This window comes from Carcharhinus amblyrhynchos, chromosome 27, assembly GCF_965287045.1.
Source record: "Carcharhinus amblyrhynchos chromosome 27, sCarAmb.v2.hapA, whole genome shotgun sequence".
Taxonomy (NCBI): Eukaryota; Metazoa; Chordata; class Chondrichthyes; order Carcharhiniformes; family Carcharhinidae; genus Carcharhinus; species Carcharhinus amblyrhynchos.
The window spans coordinates 30,933,509-30,955,514 of NC_137350.1; the positions used below are offsets into that span (position 1 = coordinate 30,933,509).

General features: G+C 41.8%; 1 protein-coding gene across 9 annotated transcripts in view; it reads left to right on the forward strand.

Annotated features, from left to right (window-relative positions):
* The window catches only part of raraa (retinoic acid receptor, alpha a), a 575,761-nt gene that overhangs the window by 438,815 nt on the left and 114,940 nt on the right, over positions 1 to 22,006 (forward strand). The window contains exon 1 of one of the 9 annotated variants that reach the window (XM_080213773.1): positions 3,239 to 3,937. The exons of the other annotated variants lie outside the window; for them this stretch is intronic. Within the exon in view, the coding sequence (XP_080069899.1) occupies positions 3,781 to 3,937 (157 nt within the window). The 5' untranslated portion in view covers positions 3,239 to 3,780. Of the gene's footprint in view, positions 1 to 3,238; positions 3,938 to 22,006 lie in introns of those variants that run through there. 9 annotated transcript variants of the gene reach the window in all.

Sequence of the window (22,006 nt, forward strand, 5' to 3'; positions counted from 1 at the left end):
TGTGGCTGGAGTGGAGACCTTTTTGTCAGCTCTGCTGTGCGGCTAGCCATTAGAATCTGCAGGAGTGGCCTAGCATAACTGCTGTCTCATTTTCCACCTCTTCCAGTTGGGATGCGCTTGAATCATGCTTGGTGCCTTCTCAAAATTGAGAAAGAGAGAAAAATAAATCCATGTTGGGAACAGTCATGCTCAAGCCAAGTGTCATTGGTAGCCGTTTCTTCCCTACTGTGACATTTTTAATTATGGGATGATTTTAGTTTGAATTCATTAAAATAAACCATTGGCACACCTTGGCAGAATTCTGTAGCATTTGAGTTATGCAATCTCTCCATCCTATGTTATGGCTTTTCAGTTTGCAGAGCAGTTCTGGTAGGCATACTTACATGCAAAAGCAAATTGTGTTGCCTGGAAAGTTAGATTAAGCCATCAAATTTCATTCATGGTATAATCAAATTAATAATGACAAACAGGAAAAGCAGGACCAGTCCATCAAGCTTTTCTCCACGTTATGATGGCTGGAGTATCATGCCTGGACGTTTCCTAATTTTGTTATCGCCACATAAAGCTCTTGTAAATTGCTCACAGGAGCCTAAAACAACTTATACTTTCAAAATTTTAGTTCAGTGCTGAAACCTAGTTATGTATTACTTTCTATAACATGTTCATTTTATAAAATTATTTCAAGGAATTTCATTGGCACAGTGCAGCATTTTTGCTACTCCAAAATTGCAAATGCAATCCAACATACACCTCTTTCTTCCTTGTGCAGGCCTTGGCTCAGTGCGAACACTTTTGCATCTGAGTTTGAAGATTGTGGGTTCAGAGTTCCACTCTAGAGATTTGAGCATCCATGTCCCCTGGTTCTAGAATTCTCCACTAAGGGAAACAATTTTATCCTGTCCACGCTATTTCTTTCCTTCTTAATTTTTTGTACCCTCTCTATTAAGTCACCCCTCAGCCTCCTTTGTTCCAAGGAAAATAACACCAACCTATCCAATTTCTCCTCATAGCTACACTTTTCTAACCCTGGCAACATTCTTGTAAACAACAGGGCAGTACTGAGGGAGTGCTACATTGTTGGAGGTTTCATTTTAGGAAGAGACATTAAACCATTAGCCTCATAGGTGGATGTAAAAATTCCCATGACCCTTTTAAAAGAGAAGGAGGGGAGATCCCTATGGTGTCCTGGCCAATGTTTAGTCTTTAACCTTCACCAAATCAAATCAAATTATCTAGTCATCTCATTCCTACTTTTGTGTCACCTTATTGTGTGTAAATTGGCTGCAAATTAGTTATATTACAACACTAACCACATGGGTATGTCACTAGCTATAAATCATGTTCAAAGGTCCTAGGGTTCTGAAAGGCAGCAAGTTCTTTCCTGTCCGAATCCTGACTGTTCAAATCAAGATTCATCTCATTATCTTAAACTTTATTTTATGCTTTCTACTCTTTTTGTCAGTCATTCCTTCCTCTTGCAGTTTTCAGGCTTCTATAATCAAAGTTTATTTATTAGTGTCACAAGTAGGCTTATATTAACACAGCAATGAAGTTACTGTAAAAATCCCCTCGTCCGAAAATCCACACTCTGGTGCCTGTTCAGTTACACTGAGGGAGAAAGTAGCATGGCCAACGCACCTAACCAGCACGTCTTTCAGACTGTAGGAGGAAACCAGAGCATCAGGAGGAATTCCCTGCAGACACCGGGAGAATGTGCAGACTCCACACAGACAGTGACACAAGCCAGGAATCAAATCTGCGTCCCAGGTGCTATGAGGCACCAGTGCCAACCACTGTGCCACCGTGCCACCATTTTCATTTGTGTGAAAGCTGGAAAGTAAAACAGCTATTTACTCGCTTCGCTACTGCTTCTTGATCTCGTCAATTCTGGCCTTGGCTTTCAATTTTGAGTTGACAGTTTTTAAAAAAGTGCAGTGTTTTTTCCAAGTTCTGTGAGAATAATTAACACAATCAGCAGGCGCGTTAGCAGAGAGTTGAAAAAGAGGCCCCTTGGCCTATCATATCTGTGTTGGCCATCGAACACCTATCTTTTCTAATCCCATTTGACTCTGATCCCATTCTGGTCAAAACTGGAAAATCCCGCCTGAGGTCAACGGACCTTTGCATGGTCCACCTCTGCCCGCTATGATTCCCGTGGCAGGCGAGACAGGAAAAGTCCCCCCTACAATTCTAGATTATTTCATCCAGATGGTGGTGTCCATCTGGAATACTTTGGTTGAAAATGCTACATGAGTAAACCTGCAGCAAACTTCTTTTTAAAAAGTGCGTGGACAAGCACTTGAGTCTCAAAACCTCCAAGCCTACCAAAAGTACAATTAGGCTGGGTAGCATCTTTTAGGCTGACATAGACACCATGGGCAGAATGGCCTCTTGTACCATAAATATTCCGTGTAAGAACCTTTGTATTCATACAGTCAACATTATGATGTCAACATAGGGTTCATCTTAATCGTTCAGCTCACATTACTTTAACCGCAAGTGTTTTTGGGTTACCAGCAGACCTCACTGGCCAAGTTTTAGAGCAGTGGGCAGTTTAAAAATTCACGTATTCTCTCATATCATCCTCGATCACGACTGTATATTGTGATAACCTCAGCGTCTCATTGTGGAGTGAGCAAATTTTGTATTTGCCATTCTTCGAATAACCACCAAATGCTACTCAGTAATACTAAATTATTTTGCTGCAAGTCTCATAAGATAATGAGATGGGAAGTGAATCAACTAAAGGCGTTCTATTTATTCAGAACCATCAATGTTTTGTGTAACCATATTAATAATTTCATTCATTGTTAGCAGCCCATGAATAAAGCAGCTCCTGTCTCAGATATACATTTCCACACCTCGTGCCTATTGCCAAAATGTTAATTTAATTTTTTTTAAGAAGTGCTGTGTGAAAATTATAAATGACCCATCAGAGAGGCTATTTACTGCCTTTTATATGGATTGTCCAAAGTGCAAAACCCCCTCAGTTCCTTAAATTGTCCCTGTTTTCTCTGCTCCCCCAGTTGCTGGCTGCAGGAGTTCGTCTCAGTGTCTGGTTTGATTGACAGGAATATTTGCGGCACTGAAAGAGAAAGAAGTGAGATTGAGAGGGGCTGAATGTGATGTCAGAATGGTGAAGGGTCATTTGAAGGTTAGCTGCCAGGGAAAGGGTTCAGGGAGAGTTCAGGCGCATATATTAAGCAAATGAATCCTTTTAACCCAGTGACAGAGAGGGAGGGAGGAGAGAGACCAGCAAGAGAACACCAAGATATCTTACTCGGGATCAGAGAGAAGGGGAGATGAGAGCGAGCAGTGTTTAAACTTGTGTGTTTTAATCTGCAAGGACTATCCCAGACGTTTGAACAAGCATTTGCTGAAGATGCACTGAGACTCTGAGGCTCTTCTGATGGGCACAACAGTGGAACTGGTGATGTTATTCTGACTAAGAGGGCTGTGCCTCCCTTTGTGGGTTTGGTGGTGTCGAGATCTTTAAATGGTAAATGAACAGTTGGATTGATTACAGGATCACGACTTCAGCAGCTGGGACTGGCCATGACTCTAGGTCCCAGTCACAACAACAGAAGCAGAACTCAAACATGATCCCTGTTTCTAATTCTGGCAACCTTGTCCCCTTTTGACTCAGAGGTGTTGCTCTGAAGTCTAATGCTAATTTGCAGGCTACCGATCCCTTCTTGAAAGAAGCAAGAGAGGGAGATAAGAGTACTGTGGACTGTTTAGCATTCTTTGGTACATTTTTGATTTCTGTCCTGTTTCGCAATGTTTGACTGCATGGATGTGCTGACAGTGAATCCAGGACAGCTGGTGGATTTTTACTCTCAAAGCCCCTCCTGCATGCTCCAGGAAAAAGGATCAAGCCCACCCTGCTTCATTGGGATCAGGCACAAAGACTGGCAGAGGCTCCCTAACCCTCAGTGTAGGTACCACAAACTCACTTCATCCATATTGCTCTCTTTCCAGGAAACTTAATTTTTGTAGGAATTCTTGTGCATGTGTTGTAGAGTTAGTCTCTTCCAGTTTGAGCTATTAAATGATTTAAAACACATTAAAATTCAGTTCATGACAAAGTGTTTTGCACTTACAGCACCGCAAAGTCCAGGTGCACAAGTTTAGTTTTTAAAAATGAGGATTTGAACTTTGTGACTTTTTAATGCTGAGCTGTGTCTTATGTTGTAAAAAGAACAATTTCAAAAGGAATGATCAACATTTCTGTTGTGAAAGCCAGCTGAATATTCAGGAGTGTCAGCATGCATATTCAGACCCACCCCTATAAAGCAGCAGTGTGAAGGCCTAGATTTTTGACTAAAACAAGAGTATCACAAGGAGATTAAAGTCTTTGTAATTCTTTCCCTCGCCTCTCCTCACCCACCCCCTCCCCGCACACACACACCTACTTTCAACCCAATATAAAACCAAATGAATAAACTTTGCTCTCCGTTTTCCAAAGATATTCTGTTGTGACAGGAAATTTGTTATTAATTAGAATGTAATGTTGCTCGCTGCAAGGTGCTTGTGACCTGGTACGGTTGCACTATTTTCCCCACGGCACACAATTTTTCTGCTGTTAGGCTAACCGTTTCTGACATTTCTTCCATAGCAGTGATCACTGATGCTCTCTGTGCTAGCTTCCCGAATTTGATTTTGCCTGTAAATAATTTGAATAGAGTAGATATTAAGAGGCTCTTCATAATTCATGCCTGTTTGTAACAATCTAAATGCAGGATATATTTTGGATGAAGAGCATGGGTAACTGAAGTTTTCAGTGAAGACATAGCTGTACAAACGTCACGGCATCTGTGTGTGTTTTTCACTTCATTACTTTCAAGTTTCCCATTCCTTGCATTATGGTTAATGACGACAAACACTCCCTTGTTTAATATGCTCCTAAGGAGTCATTGTTTTTGTTGTAAATCTGTTGGAAAACTTTTCCCTCTTGTTTGAAAGCCTGCAGTGTAATTCTATGACTTGCATTTCGAAAATATTTCAGCCTCATGGAAGTCTCATTGATGACTGAAATGAGCTTCATGATTAAAATGACTTGGAGCTGTTAAAAGCTGCTCCCATCTGGAGTGAGTGCCTCTGTGTGTTTTGGACCATGAGAGAGCCCACCTCACCACGCAGCTCCTTGGATTTCTATTACCAAATGCAACTTCCTTATTCCCGACAGCAGAATCGTAAATCCATGTTGTGCTGTCATTAGAAGGAAGTGGATTTTAGTAGTGTAAACATGGAGAGTTGGCACACAACTGTCACTCTCTCTCATAATCCAAGCTGCAGAAACACAAAATGAACATAAAGAGGCCCAAAAAATGCCAGCAATCGCTCTTTATTTAGGATTGGAATTTGCAACATGGTATTTCAAAATGTAGTCCATTGTATTTTTTTCTCTTTTAAAGCCAGCTGGCTTGAGAATCTGCTATTATACTGAAGTCCTTTGTTCGAATAGATTAGTGTTATAACCAGGATTTATAATAATGTCAATACCAGTAAGTTATTAATAGCATCCTACGTTTTCATAAGATAGCAAAACATTTCCATATTCTTCTATTGTCCCAGCTCCTGAACAGTATCCAATAAACTTTGATTCACAAGGGACATTGAACACCAACAAAGAGTTAGAGGAGGTAACCAGTATTGTGAATTTTTTAGTAAATTTTGAGGAAACTTTCGAAGATGGGGAAGAGCAATATGGAAGAAATGAAAAAAAAATTCCAGAACATTCTCATCACAACAAGTTGGCATCAGAAAGTGGGTTTTGGGTCGAAGAGATGGTGTCTCTTAAGAACATAAGAAATAGGAGCAGGAGTAGGCCATCTAGCCCTTCGAGCCTGCCCCACCATTCAATAAGATTATGGCTGATCTGAAGTGGCTCAGTTCCACTTTCCCGCTTTCTCCCCATAACCCTAATTCCCTTGTCTGTCAAAAACGTATCTACCCGTGTCTTAAATGTATTTAGCCTCCACCACTTCAACGAGCAGAGAATTCCAGAGATTCACCACCCTTTGAGTGAAGAAGTTCCTCCTCAACTCCGTTCTAAACTGCACCCCCCTTATCTTGAGGCTGTGCCCTCTAGTCCTGCTGTCCTTTCTGAGCGGGAAGAATCTCTCTACCTCTACCCTATCCATCCCTTTCATTATCTCATACGTCTCTATAAGATCCCCTCTCATCCTTCTAAACTCCAACGAGTACAGACCCAGTCTATTTAGTCTCTCTTCATCAGCCTAATGAACCTCCTCTGCACTCCCTCCAAGGCCAAAATATCCTTGCGCAAGTGCAGCGACCAAAACTGCACACAGTACTCCAGCTGTGGCCTCACCAGTGCCCTGTACAGTTGCAGCAAGACCTCTCTGCTTTTGTATTCTATCCCCCTTGCTATAAAGGCCAGCATCCCATTCGCCTTCTTGATCATCTGCTGCACCTGCAGGCTGGGTGTCTCAGACTGGGTGACTGCAGTCTCTTACTTACTTAACTGTGAAACAACACTTTGTTATGCAACTTGATGATCACATACAACGCTGCTCACCCAGGAAAAGGGGATAAAAAGCCCATCAGATTTTTAACTCTGTACTTCATGCAGTATTTCTGACAACGTTACCCTAATCTAACAAAACATAGTTCAAAATACTGGAGTGAGTCTTTTGTAGACTTTTGCGTTTGACCATGCATTTCACCCTGTGTCATCCTGGCTCTGTTGGTAAGACACACCTCTGCATCAGACAGTTGTGGGTTAAGTCCCACTCCAGGAGCACCAATTTGGGATTAGCACTTAATTGCGGTGCTGCACTATCAGAGGTGGAGGTGAGTTGTTATTAAAGCAATACCCATCTGCTGACTTCGGTGGGTATAAAGGGAAGGAGGTTTTGCTCCAGCTATACTAAGCCTAGTAAAATCACTTCTGAGGTTCAATTCTCCGCATCATGCCTTTGAACATAGTGACCTTGGAACAAGTGCAGGGCATATTGCTGGGATACACGGATTAAATTATGAGGACTAATCACACAGGTGAGGCCTGTATTTCCTAAAATACGGAATGCTAAGATGTGATATTATTTGAAGTTTTTAGGATTTTAAAAGGAATTGATAGGGTATGGAGATGAACTTTTTACTGGTGGAGGTGTCAGAGACTTGGAAACATAACCTTAAAATTAGAGTCAAGACATTCAGGAGAGGAGTAAGGTAACACTCCTTCACACAAGAGGAGGTAGAACTCTGCAACAAAAAGGGGTAGATGCTTGCTCTATTAATTTTAAATTGTGGATTGCTAGATTATTTTCCTATAAGTATTATGGGGTACAGAGCCATTTTCGTAGAGTTGTGATATCATGACCTCACTGAATAGTGGAACAGGCTCGATGGGCTGAATGTCCTATCCCTGTTCCACAACACTATCTGAAGCGTGCAGGGAACTCACTCCATAACCTTTAAAATGTTTATCCTTCACCCAACAGTACCAAAAAAACACACAAACTGGTCTTGTGTCTCACATTTGTAGGTTTTTACATTACTACATGTCAGACACCATATTTACTCCCATAACAACAAGGATTGCACTTGAAGTATTTAACTAGATATTAAGATGTGAAAGACACAAGGCACTTTTTAAAAAAAGACAAGTTATCTCTTAACTCACAAAAATAAATGTTGAGAAGATTTTAATCAAAATTTCATTTTTTTCCCATTGGTTTACTGTAGAAATGTGTACAAAATAGTTTAATTTATTCCTTTCCTCTGTTCCAGTGCTTGTTGTAGCTGGGATGGTGCTCAGAGGTGGCCAGTATGTTGTTATGTGGTTGTGCAGGGCTGGTTTCTATTCCTTTTTTTGTTGTTTCTGATGTGGGTTAGATTCTGTAGATTCATTCTGGGAGGCTAGATGCAGTGTAATTTTCACTGTGTGTGCAGCAGAATGTAAAAAGCTCTAAGGGTGGCCTGGCTGGTATGGTCTGCTGACAAAGGCATGTAGTGTCAAGGCCTGTAGCCTTGCTGTGATAAAACACAGGCATCAAGCAGTTTTTCCCCCCTCCCCTTCCAGTGTTCTCTTATCCTCTCCCATGGGCATTGTCTCCTTGTTTGGTGTGCTGTTCCAGAGGGGCCAGCGGTCTTCTGATACCCCATCTTCATGTGCAAACCTAACCAGTGTGTGCTGGAGGCTGTTTTACCTTGATGACTTTGCAGCTAAGCTTGTCCTCACACAATATCTTTGCATTCTATTTTGTGGCAAAAGACATTGGATAATGATCAAGATAGGTATCTTTGTTTGTTTTTTTCTTTCCCCAGCACCCAGCCTCAAAACACATTGAGATCAATTTACTCAATCCCACTACTGCTCTGCTGAAAGCAGCTAACTTGATTTAGTCCTAAGATCAAACTTGCTTTCTTCCTAGTTGTGCAGTCCAGCATTGCGTTACACAACATATTTTACTCATCAGTTAAACAGGAACATTACTGCTTTATAACATCTTTCCACTTAGTTGCTTGTATTTGATTTGGTTGGATACTGGCTCACAAAGCATAGGCTGTGAGCAGCCACCTGTTGACAAGCCCAAGTTAAACTGTCCAGATGAGTTGAAGCCAACAGCTGGGAACCCCTTCAGGTAAACTAGGCCTTGGTGAATGCACATGTTTACTTAGGGGTGGCTGCTGCAGCATGTGACCCATCTGTGAGAAGCTAATGATCATGACATCCCACTAAACCCAATATAAGAACAAAGAAAGTTTTTGGCAATCGAAACAAGAAAGAACATAAGAACATAAGAACATAAGAAATAGGAGCAGGAGTAGGCCATCTAGCCCTTCGAGCCTGCCCCGCCATTCAATAAGATCATGGCTGATCTGTGGTAGCTCAGTTCCACTTTCCCGCCCCCTCCCCATAACCCTTAATCCCCTCTCTTATCAAGAACCCATCAACCCGCTTCTTAAAAATATTTAGCGAGGCAGCCTCCGCCACTTCAACGGGCAGAGAATTCCAGAGATTCACCACCCTTTGAGTGAAGAAGTTCCTCCTCAACTCCGATCTAAACCGCCTCCCCTTTATCTTGAGGCTGTGCCCCCTAGTCCTACTGTCTTTTTTGAGCGGGAAGAGTCTCTCCACCTCTATCCTATCCATCCCATTCATCATCTTATACGTCTCAATGAGATCTCCCCTCATTCTTCTAAACTCTAACGAGTACAAGCCCAGTTTATTCAGCCTCTCCTCATAGCTCAATCCCCTCAACTCCGGTATCAGCCTAGTAAACCTCCTCTGCACTCCCTGCAGGGCCAAAATATCCTTGCGCAGGTGCGGCGCCCAAAACTGCACACAGTACTCCAGCTGCGGCCTCACCAATGCCCTATACAGCTGCAGCAAGACCTCCCTACTTTTATATTCAATCCCCCTCGCTATGAAGGCCAGCATCCCATTAGCCTTCCTGACCACCTGCTGCACCTGCAAGCTGGGTTTTTGCGACTCATGCACAAGGACCCCGAGGTCCCTCTGCACCGTCGCCTGCTGCAGTTTTTCGCCACGTAAGTAATAGTCCTTCCTACCATTCTTCCTACCAAAGTGGACCACCTCACACTTGCCAACATTAAATTCCATTTGCCATTTCCTGGCCCATTCGCCCAGCCTATCTAGATCCTTCTGCAGACTCTCCACACCCTCCGCACAATTTGCCTTTCCCCCAATCTTGGTGTCATCAGCAAATTTCGACACCCTGCACTCGGTTCCCTCCTCCAGATCATCTATATAAATGGTAAATAGCTGAGGCCCCAGCACCGACCCCTGGGGCACCCCACTAGTCACCAACCTCCAATCCGAATAGCACCCATTGACCCCCACTCTCTGCCTCCTATTTGACAACCAATCCTCTATCCACGCTAACACCCTACCCCCAACTCCATGTCCCCTGACCTTCTGCAATAACCTCTTGTGAGGTACCTTGTCAAACGCCTTCTGAAAATCCAGAAAGACCACATCCACCGGCTCTCCTCTATCCACTGCCCTAGACACATCCTCATAGAACTCCAGTAAATTTGTCAGACACGATTTCCCTTTAATGAAACCGTGTTGCGTCCGCCCTATCAAGCAATTCCCTTCAAGATGCCTCGCAATTTCCTCCTTAATGACGGATTCTAACATTTTACCTACCACAGACGTTAAACTAACCGGCCTATAATTCCCCGCCTTTTGCCTGGCACCCTTCTTAAACAACGGCGTAACATTAGCCGTTTTCCAATCTTCCGGCACTTCCCCGGAATCCAGCGACGTCTGGAAAATAACCACCAAGGCATCCACTATCACCTCCGCCATTTCTTTCAGAACCCTCGGATGCATTCCATCCGGTCCTGGGGACTTGTCCACAATCAGCCCCTCCAGTGCTCATTACATTCAGCAATCAGAGACCAAACAAGTCAAGGTTTTGGGTAGGGACCTATTTTATAATTTTGTTAAAATTTGCCACAGGATCGAATTGAAACTAAAGTTGTATCTGAAAATTCTAGAGCAAAAACATAGTGTTGCAATGAAAATCCTTATTTTGCAGTACACCCCTGCCTTGCAATTCTTTGGAAGATTCACTCCAACTGTTCTGATACGTCGATGAGTTGAGCATGACAAATAGAAACAGTCTCAGGTTTGGCCGCTGCTTTCTGTCTAGTTAGCTAGTCCAGCTTGGGCAATAGTGCACTTTGACATAGTGACTCCAAGCTGGAGGGTAAAAAGAATTAGCTATACAGCCTACTCCTGACCACAATTTTAATGACTTTTACCCAAAATTGTGCCTTTTTGCATTGTGGGGACGTGATCTTATTATGATAAAGAGCACAAGAAATAGGAGGAGGAGTAGACCATATGGCTTGTCGAGCCTACTCCTCCATTGATTATGATCCTGGGCTTCAACTCCATTTTCCCACCCACTCTTCACTTCTCTTAATTCCATGAAAGACCAACAGCCTGTCACCTCACGTTCAGCGTATTCAATGATTCAACCCTCGGGTAGAGAGTTCCAAAGATTCACAACCTTTAAAGTTATTTCTTCTCACCACTTTCCTAAATTATTGGTCTTTCATCTTGTGCCCTCATATTTAAACTCCCCAACCAATGAAAACAATAAAACAATTTCTCACCTTATAAAGCTCCTACAAAATTGTGCAGGTTTCAATGAGATTGCATCTCGTTCTTCTAAACCCCATAGAACATCAGCCCAATTTACTTAGCCTCTCATTATAGGACAAGTCCCTCATCCTAGGGACCAATTCAGTGAACTTTTGCTGTACCACCTCCAATTTGAGTATATTCTTTCTTAAATATGGAGACTAAAACTATGTACAGTATCCCTGATGTGGGTCTCACTAAAACCACTGTATAATTAAGTTTAAGTTTGTTTATTTGTGTCATAAGTAGGCTTACATTAACACTGCAATGAAGTTCATGTGAAGACTTGTTTATTGTTGTACTGCAGTCCCCCTGCAATAAAGGAAATGTGACATTTGCCTTCCTAATTGCTTCCTGCACCTGCATGCTAACTTTCTAACATTCCTTGTATCGGTACACCCAAGTCTCTTTGAAAAGCATCACTTTCAAGTTTCTCACCTTTTAGAAAATTTAGAAATTCACCGTAGTGAATAGCTTCACACTTCCCTACATATATTCCACCTGCCGTCTTGTTGTCCGTTCACTTAACTTGTTCATATCTCATTGCAGTCTCTTTGTGTCCTCCCCACAGCTTCCCACTTAACTAGTGGTATCATCAGCAGCCTTTGATACATTACTCTGTCTCTTCATTTGTTATTACTGTAGATTATAAATAGCAAAAGCCTCCACCCTGATCTTTGCAGCATTCTACTATTCACTACCTACTAATTTGAAAAAGTCCCATTTATGCCTTATCTCTACTTTCTATACATTAATCTTTCCATTGTCCATGGTAAAATATTACTCTCAACTCCATGAATAATTATCTTGCCTATTAATCTTTTGTGTGGTACCTTATTCAGTGCCTTCTTGAAGTAAAGACACAATCCCGACAGTGCAGAAGGAGGCCATTCAGCCCATTGTGTCTGCACCAACCCTCTAACTGGACATTTTATCCAAGCCCTATCCCCATAACCCCAAATATTTACCTGTTAATCCCCCTAACCCACATATCCTGGGACACTAAAGGCCAATCCATCTAACCTAGGTATATTACATCGACCAGTTCCCCTTTATCCTACTAGTTACATTCTCAATAAACTAATACATTTGTCAAACAGTATTCCCCTTCAGTAAAAGCATGTTGATTTGTTATAATCATAGTATAATTTTCTAAGTGAGACTTTCTTAATAATATATTCCAGCATGTTCCCAAAAACTGATGTTAGGCTAACAGGCTTGTAGTTCACTGTTTTCTGTCCTGCTCCTTCCTTGAAAAGCAGTATAACATTTGCCAGCTGTATCTCTAGAATTGATGCCTTGAGTGAAATCAAATAACTCAGCTCCTTAAGATGGGGACAAAACCTGGGCTGCTTTGTTGGGATTTTACACTGGACCATGATACTAATCATTGGAATCTTCAACAATGCTTCATTTCCAGTTGGCTTTGTAAATTATAATTTGAGGAAGCAGATCAATGTGGACACACCCAGAAGCTGCAATAGGAAAATGAAAATAGCTGGCAAAGGAAAGAAGTTTTAAGAAGTTGGCAAGAAATAAACCCAATTGGGATAGAATAATTTGATTTAATTCAATCATTTTTCCCATCTAGTAATTTCCCAATGTGATTTTTCAGTGTGCACTGACATATTGACATAACTTTCATCCCTCCTAACAAGGTCTAAATAAAATCAAGACATGGTTCTTGTTAACTAGTTTTAACATTGTGCCAATAAAATGATGCAAAGTTTTGAACAGTGGCATTAGTGTATTAATGATAAAACTGACTTCCCATCTTCAGCCACAACAGTTTCACGTGACAAATTATTTTCATTTGAGTAGGAGATAGTTAACAGAACTTGGAATAAATCTATAAAAAGACCAAGGAGAAGGGTTGTAATTGTTAAAAATTTGTTTACTTTTCTGAAGCTTAACCTAAACTGCCGATCGTTATCCTCTGAACCATTTGTTGTTTTTTGTGCTGTGAGAAAATTTTGTCTTTGCCTACATTGTGGGGCCAGGAGGGCCTGCAGGCCTACTATTTCGGCATGTGGTTATGTTTAGCCAACCCTATCTGCATAAAGCACAGTTTTTATTCATCTCTCTCATATAGTTTTACCGAGAAAAGATGCCCACTGCCTGCATTATTAAATATCTCTCATTCTCAGAAATGTATTATTAATTTTTATAGTAATTTTTGCAGAATATTTTGCAGCCTAAAGAATTTCCTAAAGTTAGATCAGAGTTGAGGAGGAACTTCTTCACTCAAAGGGTGATGAATCTCTGGAATTCTCTGCCCATTGAAGTGGTGGAGGCTACCTCGCTAAATATATTTAAGTCACGGGTAGATAGGTTTTTGATAGACAAGGGAATTAAGGGTTATGGGGAGAAAGTGGGAAAATGGAACTGATCCACTTCAGATCAGCCATGATCTTATTGAATGGCGGGGCAGACTCGAAGGGCTAGATGGCCTACTACTGCTCCTATTTCTTATGTTCTTATTGTTCTTTTCAATTAGGTTCATCGTTTTGCAACAATCTCATGTCCTGCTTTGGATTCCTTGATGAAACAAAAAATAATTTTTTTAGCGCTAACTTTCGTTTTAAACCCAATATCTGAAGTCTCAAGGGCAAACATTGAGTTGTTCAAAATAAGTTAGGGAATTGGGCAGAGCTATTTTCACCTGAAGGATAATAAGGTTATAGAATATTTTATCAAGAACACAATCGTAAGTAGATAATATAAATTAAACAATTTTGTTTTTAGAAACGTAGAGGGGTTGAGATGGCACGGTTGGTGAGAGTGTGATTTGTGGGGGAAAAATGACTGGCCCACTTGACCCTAATAGTATATTCCTGGATTTTAAATTCTAATGCTTTTATGTTCAATCAATGGAGACATTCTATAGTGGAGTACTCCTATTTTCCAAAATGGCGACTAATACCATCCAGCTTATCCATGCTATAAATTATCAAAATAATAAGCCACCTCTGAAATTATGATAATAGTGGGATTGAAAATACCACTTCACACAAAGAGTTAGGGTGGGGGTGGGAGCAGATACATCACCTATTTCCTTGCTTCAGAGCTATGGAGAGAGGCAATGTTCAGTGTAGCTGTACTTGTATTAATCTGATGATGTGCCAATGCTGCTAGCTCTATTCCAATGTCAATGATGCAGCACACAACCCCTCATTTGAATGTCAATCAAAATTGATATGCAGCTGCAAGAGGTTGAGATGAGAAAGATCCCTGCTTGGTATTCCAGAACATCAGGTGAAAATCCAGCAGGTTTATTTGGTATCCCAGAGGACAGCAGTGCATTGTTTCTAGTTGCAGGTAGTTACCAAGTTCGATGCAGTGTTCGCTACCTGCAAGACTTGAAGCAAATGGCATATTTTAAAGAATCTGATCAGGCTAGATTAGTAGTATTGCAATACCATGTATTGAGTAGTTGATCCAAGATTAAATGTTCCAGAAATTGCCTATTAACCCATCCCAATATTAATCCTGGCCTCTGGTGTTACCTCATTCAAACCTACAGCTTTCTCTCTGCACCTCCTGTCTTGGTGCAAATTTAAATGTGCAGTACATAGTTGAGAACCTTGCTATACTCCCATCTTTCAAGAGGTCAGACCCTCAAACTATTGCTAACCTACCTACCTGATGTGATGTCGTGTAACCCATGTTTGCGTGCAGGCTATGCATACATTTGATTTTGGATATGTGCTGTCCTTTCAACTTCCAGTATCTCTTGGTTACATTTCTACGTATTATCCATATGCTGGCTTGTCAAGGGCGCAGTCTCAACCTAGAGAAAGACGTCCCTGGTGAAGTGTGTCTCTGCTAACATGACCGTGTAACTGTGATGGGGTGGGGTTCTATGGTCCTTCTCTCCTTATTCCAAAGGATCTCTTCCTTGTTGTTTAGCTCCCTGAGAGCAAAAGGAAAACCCACCCTGATATGGAAGCTGTCTCAAATTGGCAGCAAGACACCCCAGTGTGGTAGGACGTGAGAAAGGAAATAAGAAGAAAAACAATCTAACAGAGTGCCAAGCTACATGTCACAAAGCAAAGCATGAACAGCTCTCATAACACTCAGAAACCAGCTATATGCACCTTTAAGAAACTGAAGGTCAGGAAGTGCCGTTGGATGTGCCCCTGTTTATACTGGCGTTCAGTGATGGTGTTTTCTTCCTGGAGAAAACCACAGAAAATATAAGGTGAGGAAGCCCTGCCCTCGTTTGCAGAGTTTCTGTGCCCACAGTAATGTCTGTGCAACAACCTCTGCTGACACCAGCACACTCTTGTCAAAGCAAAACAGGCAGCACACCCTCTTCACTTTTGGGAAAGTGATTCTCCTCGCCTCCCAAGTTGTCACACCGCCCTCGCCCACTTTCTACTTCCTCAGCACTTTATTATAATATTTTCTGTATTTGTACTTGGATGCAGTTTTTCTGTGTGCAAATTCTCATCTCTGTGTGCCTTTATTGCACTAAATGTTCACATACTTTCCTCTATGGCTTAGAACGTTTTAGCCAGTAAGTAACTGGAGTGTGCAAATTAGGAAGACCCTGAGATTGATCCCCAGTGTGTACAGAGTTAGATTATCTGACCTAGATTGGCAGTATGTATGTTATCTTTGGCCTATTTCACTACCGTCATGGCACGCTACCATAAATGACCAATGTTTTAGAAGTTCTTGATATGATTTTGAACAGTTCAGTGCAGAAAAAGATACATTTCTGAGATACATTAATTGTATACAAGTCCAGCATTGTGAGACCCTACAGTGGCGCATAGAACTTGCTTCTTCAAATCCAAACCTCCTTCCTTTTTGTCCCCAAAGGAGGCAATTCATGCACGGTGTTGGTAGTTTGAATGTGTAACCCTTCACACTGAACGGCAATAGGCTAATCAACTATGAGAGCACCAATCTTGTCCTCTCTCAGTGTCCACCCTTGTGCACCTTTCAACAGGACAGTGATCAGGAATGGCAACACTTTTTTTCATTTCTGTGCCCAAGAGGCACCAAGCCAAATTTAGGAATGACCCATCTACCAGTACCCTAACTTGACACAAAGAGTATTAAACCTGGACTCATAGCAGGGTGTGGCTTAGTTTACTGAACCAGTATTATCATTTTTGCATATAATACACTGCATTCCTGGGGATGCTACTGTGCCCCGAATGTCCCCATATGCGCTTACAGGTGTAACATATCACTGTTAACGTTGCTTTGAACTTGACATCAGTCGCTTTCCATCAGATTTTTAAGCATTTTTAAAACTTGTGTTGTCCTCTGCTTTTGTACATCAGTGCCATTTAAGATGTATATTTTTAAAATGTGACTTTTTAAATAAAAGCAAGCATTGATGTAGTTGGTGTTTATTCTATGAAGGAGCAGCTGTTGGGCAGGGACTTAAAGACAGTAATTGAATATTTTGTTTCTGCTGAGGTATAGAAACTGCTTGAGTTTTGCTCTTGCAGGTTTAAAACCTCATCAGAATGTGATTAAATTGCAGTCTTGTAACTACCTCCTACGCATCCATTATTCCAGATAGCGCTTACACCGCCTTCTGAACTGTAGTATTCTGTATATCGTTTGTGGGCGTAAGCATCACTTCACACACATCTCAGTGTTAGGCTGATCTGACAACAGATCCGAGGCTTTTGTGAAAGCTTGTCATTCGGATTGAATTAACTTGTAAAATCACCCAAAGGGGCTGCACTGTTCCATTTTTAGTTACAGGAACTCTCGTGATCATGATGAGGAAAGTTGGAGTGTAAAGCAGTTTAAAAACAATGGTTAAAGAGCTTCCAGTAAAGTAGTTTAAGAAATTAATATCCAATGATTAGCTCATTGGCAATCCAAGTTTCGATAAATGCTTTGTTCAAGTAAAGAATGGCCTTATTGTAAACTCTTTAAACACACATGCACGTGCATGCACACACTTCATTGGAGTGCAGGGAGATATCTATATGAGTTGATGACTGCTCCCTATTTTTAACTAATCCCATCCTCATGTCTTGGGAAGCAAACTGTTGAAAGCCCTAGACCCTATTTTCTCCTAAATATTGTATTTCACTTTAAGTTGATGCTGAAGTCTCAATTAGCTTCCTTTCCAAAGAGCTGCTTGTCAATTTAAAGCTTGTTTGACCACTCACAAGTGACCTAGGCCACGATCTCTGTACTGGTTTTGGGGAAGGACCATGAATAAGTAGATTACTGCAATCAAAATTGAATGAAAACATTGTGACGTCCCAATAAGGCCTCAATGGGCCTTTATTTTGACATAGACCTCAAGACATAGATGTGGGCCACAAAAGATCCTGGCAAGTGGAGAACTTGGGCTGTTTTTGCAGGAGCAGCTGCTGATTTTGCCTGTTAACATTTTCGTGCTGCCACTTATGTTATAACATAAGCATTTACTGTGTGTAAGATCAAATTAACTTTGTTTCATGTTAGCATTTTCAAGTCATTAGTTAGAATTAACAAATATGGCATAAAATTATACTATTAAAGAGCAGTTTACTATCCTGGGCTTATCACCATTTCTCACTTAGCATGGGAAAATCAGCATCCAGAACATTAAAACAAAAAGGTGATGTTTAGTGACAGACAATATGGCAAGTACATTAACTTACACTACACGAACATGGCAATCGTTATTTTCTTCATAACACTTTATTAGTCCTTTTACTTCCTTCCTTCTGGTCTCTAATAGCCCTTGCCAGTGGGTTGCAAGTGGAGAACTCAGCCTGCGCACTCCTGCCAGAAGATAAAGTAAAGTTATTTATTAGTCACGAGTAAGGCTTACATTAACACTGCAGTGAAGTTGCTGTGAAATTCCCCTAGTCGCCACACTCTGGTGCCTGTTTGGGTCAATGCACCTAACCAGCATGCCTTTCTGACTGTGGGAGGAACCCACACAGACATGGGGAGAACATGCAAACTTTGCACAGTGACACAAGTTGGAATTGAACCCGGCTCCCTAGCGCTATGAGGCAGCAATGCTAACCACTGACTGATTATGATCATTTCCAATTTTCTTCTCCCTGCACCAGATTCTGACTCCTCACTGATGCAGATTTGGGGTGACACAGTGGCATAGTAGTTAGCACTGCTGCCTCACAGCACCAGGGAACTGGGCTCAATTCCAGCCTCGGGTGATTGTCTGTATGGAGTTTGCGCCTTCTCTTTGTGTCTGTGTGGGTTTCCTCTGGGTGTCCTGGTTTCCTCCCACAGTCCAAAGATATGCAGGTTAGGTGGATTGGCCATGCTAAATTGCCCCTTAGTGTCGGGGAGATTAGGAAGATAAATACGGGGATAGGACCTAGGTGGAATTCTAGTCAATGCTGGCTCGATGGGCAAATGGCATCCTTCTGTACTGTAGATTCTATAATTCAGTAGTCATTTTCCAAAGGGAATTTAATGAACACTCGATGAGGTAAATGATGGGGGAACTGGGGCTAACTGGATAGTTCGATCAAAGAGCCAGCACAGGCACGATGGGCCAAATGACCTTGTGTTGTATCATTTTATGATTTGACCGTAGCTTGTATTATGCATACCTGTATATCTGGCACGCCGTTGAGCACAGACATTCTGCTGAAACATCAGCAGTGTGAAAATCTTACAGCTAATCAACACTCTAATCAGCAGCTGACGGTTCTGTGTACACTTTGGGGATCAAATCAACCACCTACACATAACTAACAATGGGGTTCCTCAGGGATCAGTCCTTGCACGAGCCCTTTCAACATAAATACGTGTGATCTCCCTCCCACAGAGACACAGCTCTATGTTTGATGGTGAGTTTTTAATGCTGAGATGTTTTCCCAATGTCCTGAAGTTCTTTAGCCTGGAACACCAGGGCCAAGTCATCAGCTGTGTCTCGGTGGGCTCTATGCGCCAGGGAACCGTGTCCAATTCCAGCCTTGGGACACTTTCTGTGTGGAGTTTGCACATTCTCCCTGTGTCTGCGTGAGTTTCCTCCGGGTGTTCCGGTTTCCTCCCACAGTCCAAAGATATGTGGATCAGGTTGATTGGCCATGCTAAATTGACCCTTGTGTCAGATGGATTGGCAGGTTAAATATGTGGGGTTACAGCTGTAGGGCCTGGGTAGGATTGTGGTCAGTACAGACTCAATGGGCCAAATAGCCTTCTGCACTGTAGGGATTATTTGATTCTGTGATGGCCCACAGCACCTCATTGATACCCAGTATTGAGAGCTTAGCTCTGTTTTGAATTTACACACAAAGTGCTGGTGTTGTTCATGATGGAAGGAGTCCTTAGTCTGAAGAAGGGGCATTATTTCCAGAAGCGCTGTGTGGTAGCCAGGGGGAGATGGTGGTGTGGTGGTAATGTCACTCGAGTGGTAATCCAAAGACCCAGGCTAATCTTCTGAGAGCACATACAGGTTCAAACCCCACCATAGTGTAATTTAAAATCAATTAATAAAATCTGGCTTGAATTCTAGGTGATAGTGACCATGAAATATCAAATGTTATAAAAATCCACCTTGTTTGCTAATGTCCTTTAGGAAAGGAAATCTGTACCCTTATCTGATCTGGCCTACATGTGACTCCAGACCCACAGTTGTGGTTGATTGTTAACTGCCCCTGCAGCAGATGGATGGGTAAAGATAAGGTCAAGCAGGTATTTTCCTCAGGTTGGTTCTGTCATCACTTGTCACAGGCGTGGTCTGTCAGCTATGTCCTTCAGGACTTGGCCAAATTGGTCAGAAGCTCTGCTACCCAGTTATTCTTGGTCATGGACATTGAGGTCCCCCACCCAGAGTGCATTTTGCCTTTGCTTTGCTCAGTTTCTTTTCGCATCTGTGTTCAGCGTGGAACATTCATCAGCTCAGGGAGGGAGGTATATAAGCAAGAGGTTTGCTTGCTCATGCTCTAGTTGGTGCCATGGACTTCGTTGGGTCTAGAGTCAATCTTGAAGAATAACAGGGTCACTCCCTCCTGACTGAATTCTATTGTTTGTGGATCCCTCCTGCCAGTGGAGGGTGGAACAGAAAGATATGATTTACTGAAAGGTATGATTCTCTAAGTATGACTATCAGATTGTTGCTTGGATAATCTGTGGGACAGGTCTCAGTTTTGGCTCATTTTAGCTAAATGGTCATGTGGAGGCCTTTGCAGAATTGAATAGGCTAGGTAAGCCTTTGTCTTGTCCGGTTCCCAACTTGACGGCTGGTTCATCTAATTCTGCTTTTGTTAGATTTTTTTCAAAGAGGTTTGACGCAACTACATAGCATGCTAGGCCATTTCGAAGGGCAGTGGGGTGTCAGCACATTGTTGTGGGTCTGGCATCATGTGTAGGCCAGACAAGATTGTGCAAGGTCTTCCTTTAATGGACACAAGTAAGCCACATGTGTTTTTCATAGTCACTAGCTTTTTATTGAGTATTTGTTTAATTAAATTGAAATTCCTCAGCTGCTGTGGTGGAATTGGAACTTCTGTCTCCGGATCTTTAGTCCAGGCCTCTGGACTGCTAGTCCAGTAACATAACCACAATGCTGCTGTATCCAAAGGCTTGGCTGTGATGCTCCAATTATCAAAGTATCTTCTGACACTCCTTGTCTATGAATGACCAAGGCAGCGGAAAGTGACTGATACCTATGGAATGATACTGAACTGATGTGTTGAGCAGACGGATGGTGAGAATTAGTGAAAGAAAAATATTAAATGTGGAAAAAATAAATAAAACTGTGCTTTCCAGGAAGTGTTGACCAAAAATGTTCTGAGTGTCAAGAAAAGCATAGTCTGGAGCTCATTGATGTGAAGAAGGGGGTAATAAAGTGCAGTATTCCCTGTGCTTGCCAATTGCTAACTCTTCCAGACAGACTTGGGAACTCATAGGGAATTGTAGAGCACAATCTGCATTCAATTGCTCTGACCAAGAGCATTAGCACACCATGTACGTGTGTTTTAGAACTCGGAGGGAAGCTATTGCTTGTGACATCCATCGCCTACTCAAGGAAAGCTGCCCCAAATATTTGGATTAAAACCAAAGAATTTTCTCCTATTGCAAAATTGCCCATGCAACATTACTTTATGAATTTACACTCCCAGTGTGGAGCTGCGCATGCACACAGGCCGTGTTAGAAGTTTGGATGAAGCAAACTGAAATTAGGAATGAAAGAAATTGCACAGGAATGGGGGGAGGCCATTCAGCCCCTCTGGCTTATTCCACCATTCAATTAGATCCTGGTTAACTCCATTTACCCATCTTTGCTCCATATCCCTAATTCCCCATCCCTCTACCCATACAAAAACCAATCTCAGTCTTGAAAATTTCAAATCACCCAGCATCTGCAACTGTACATAAAGACTTTGGAGGGGAGGTGAAAAGTAATTAAGAAAAGCAAGTAGGGAGTATGAAAAAAGACTGACAACCAACATGAAAGGGAGTCCCAAAGTCTTCCGTAGTCATATAAACTTTAAAAAGGTGGTAAAAGGAAGAGTTGAGTCAATTAGAGACAAAAAACTGTGATTTACATATAGAGGCAGAGGACATAGCTGAGGTATTAACTTGCATCTGTCTATACCAAGAGCACTGATGCTATTCAAGCTATTGTGAAAGAGCAGGTAATTTGGATATTGTATTGATACAGAGGAGGCAATGAATGGTTAGCCTGTTTGTGCTTAAAGTTTCCAAGGCACCAGGACCTGATGAAATGCATTTGAGGATAATGAAGGGAAATTGCAGAAGCACTGGGCATAATTTTTCAGGGGATGGTGCTCGAGAATTACAAATGTTACATCTTTGTTCGGAAAAGGGTCTAAAGATAAACCAAGCAACTGCAGGTCAGTCGATTTAACTTTGGTGATGAGAAAACGTCTAGAAACAACAATTCAG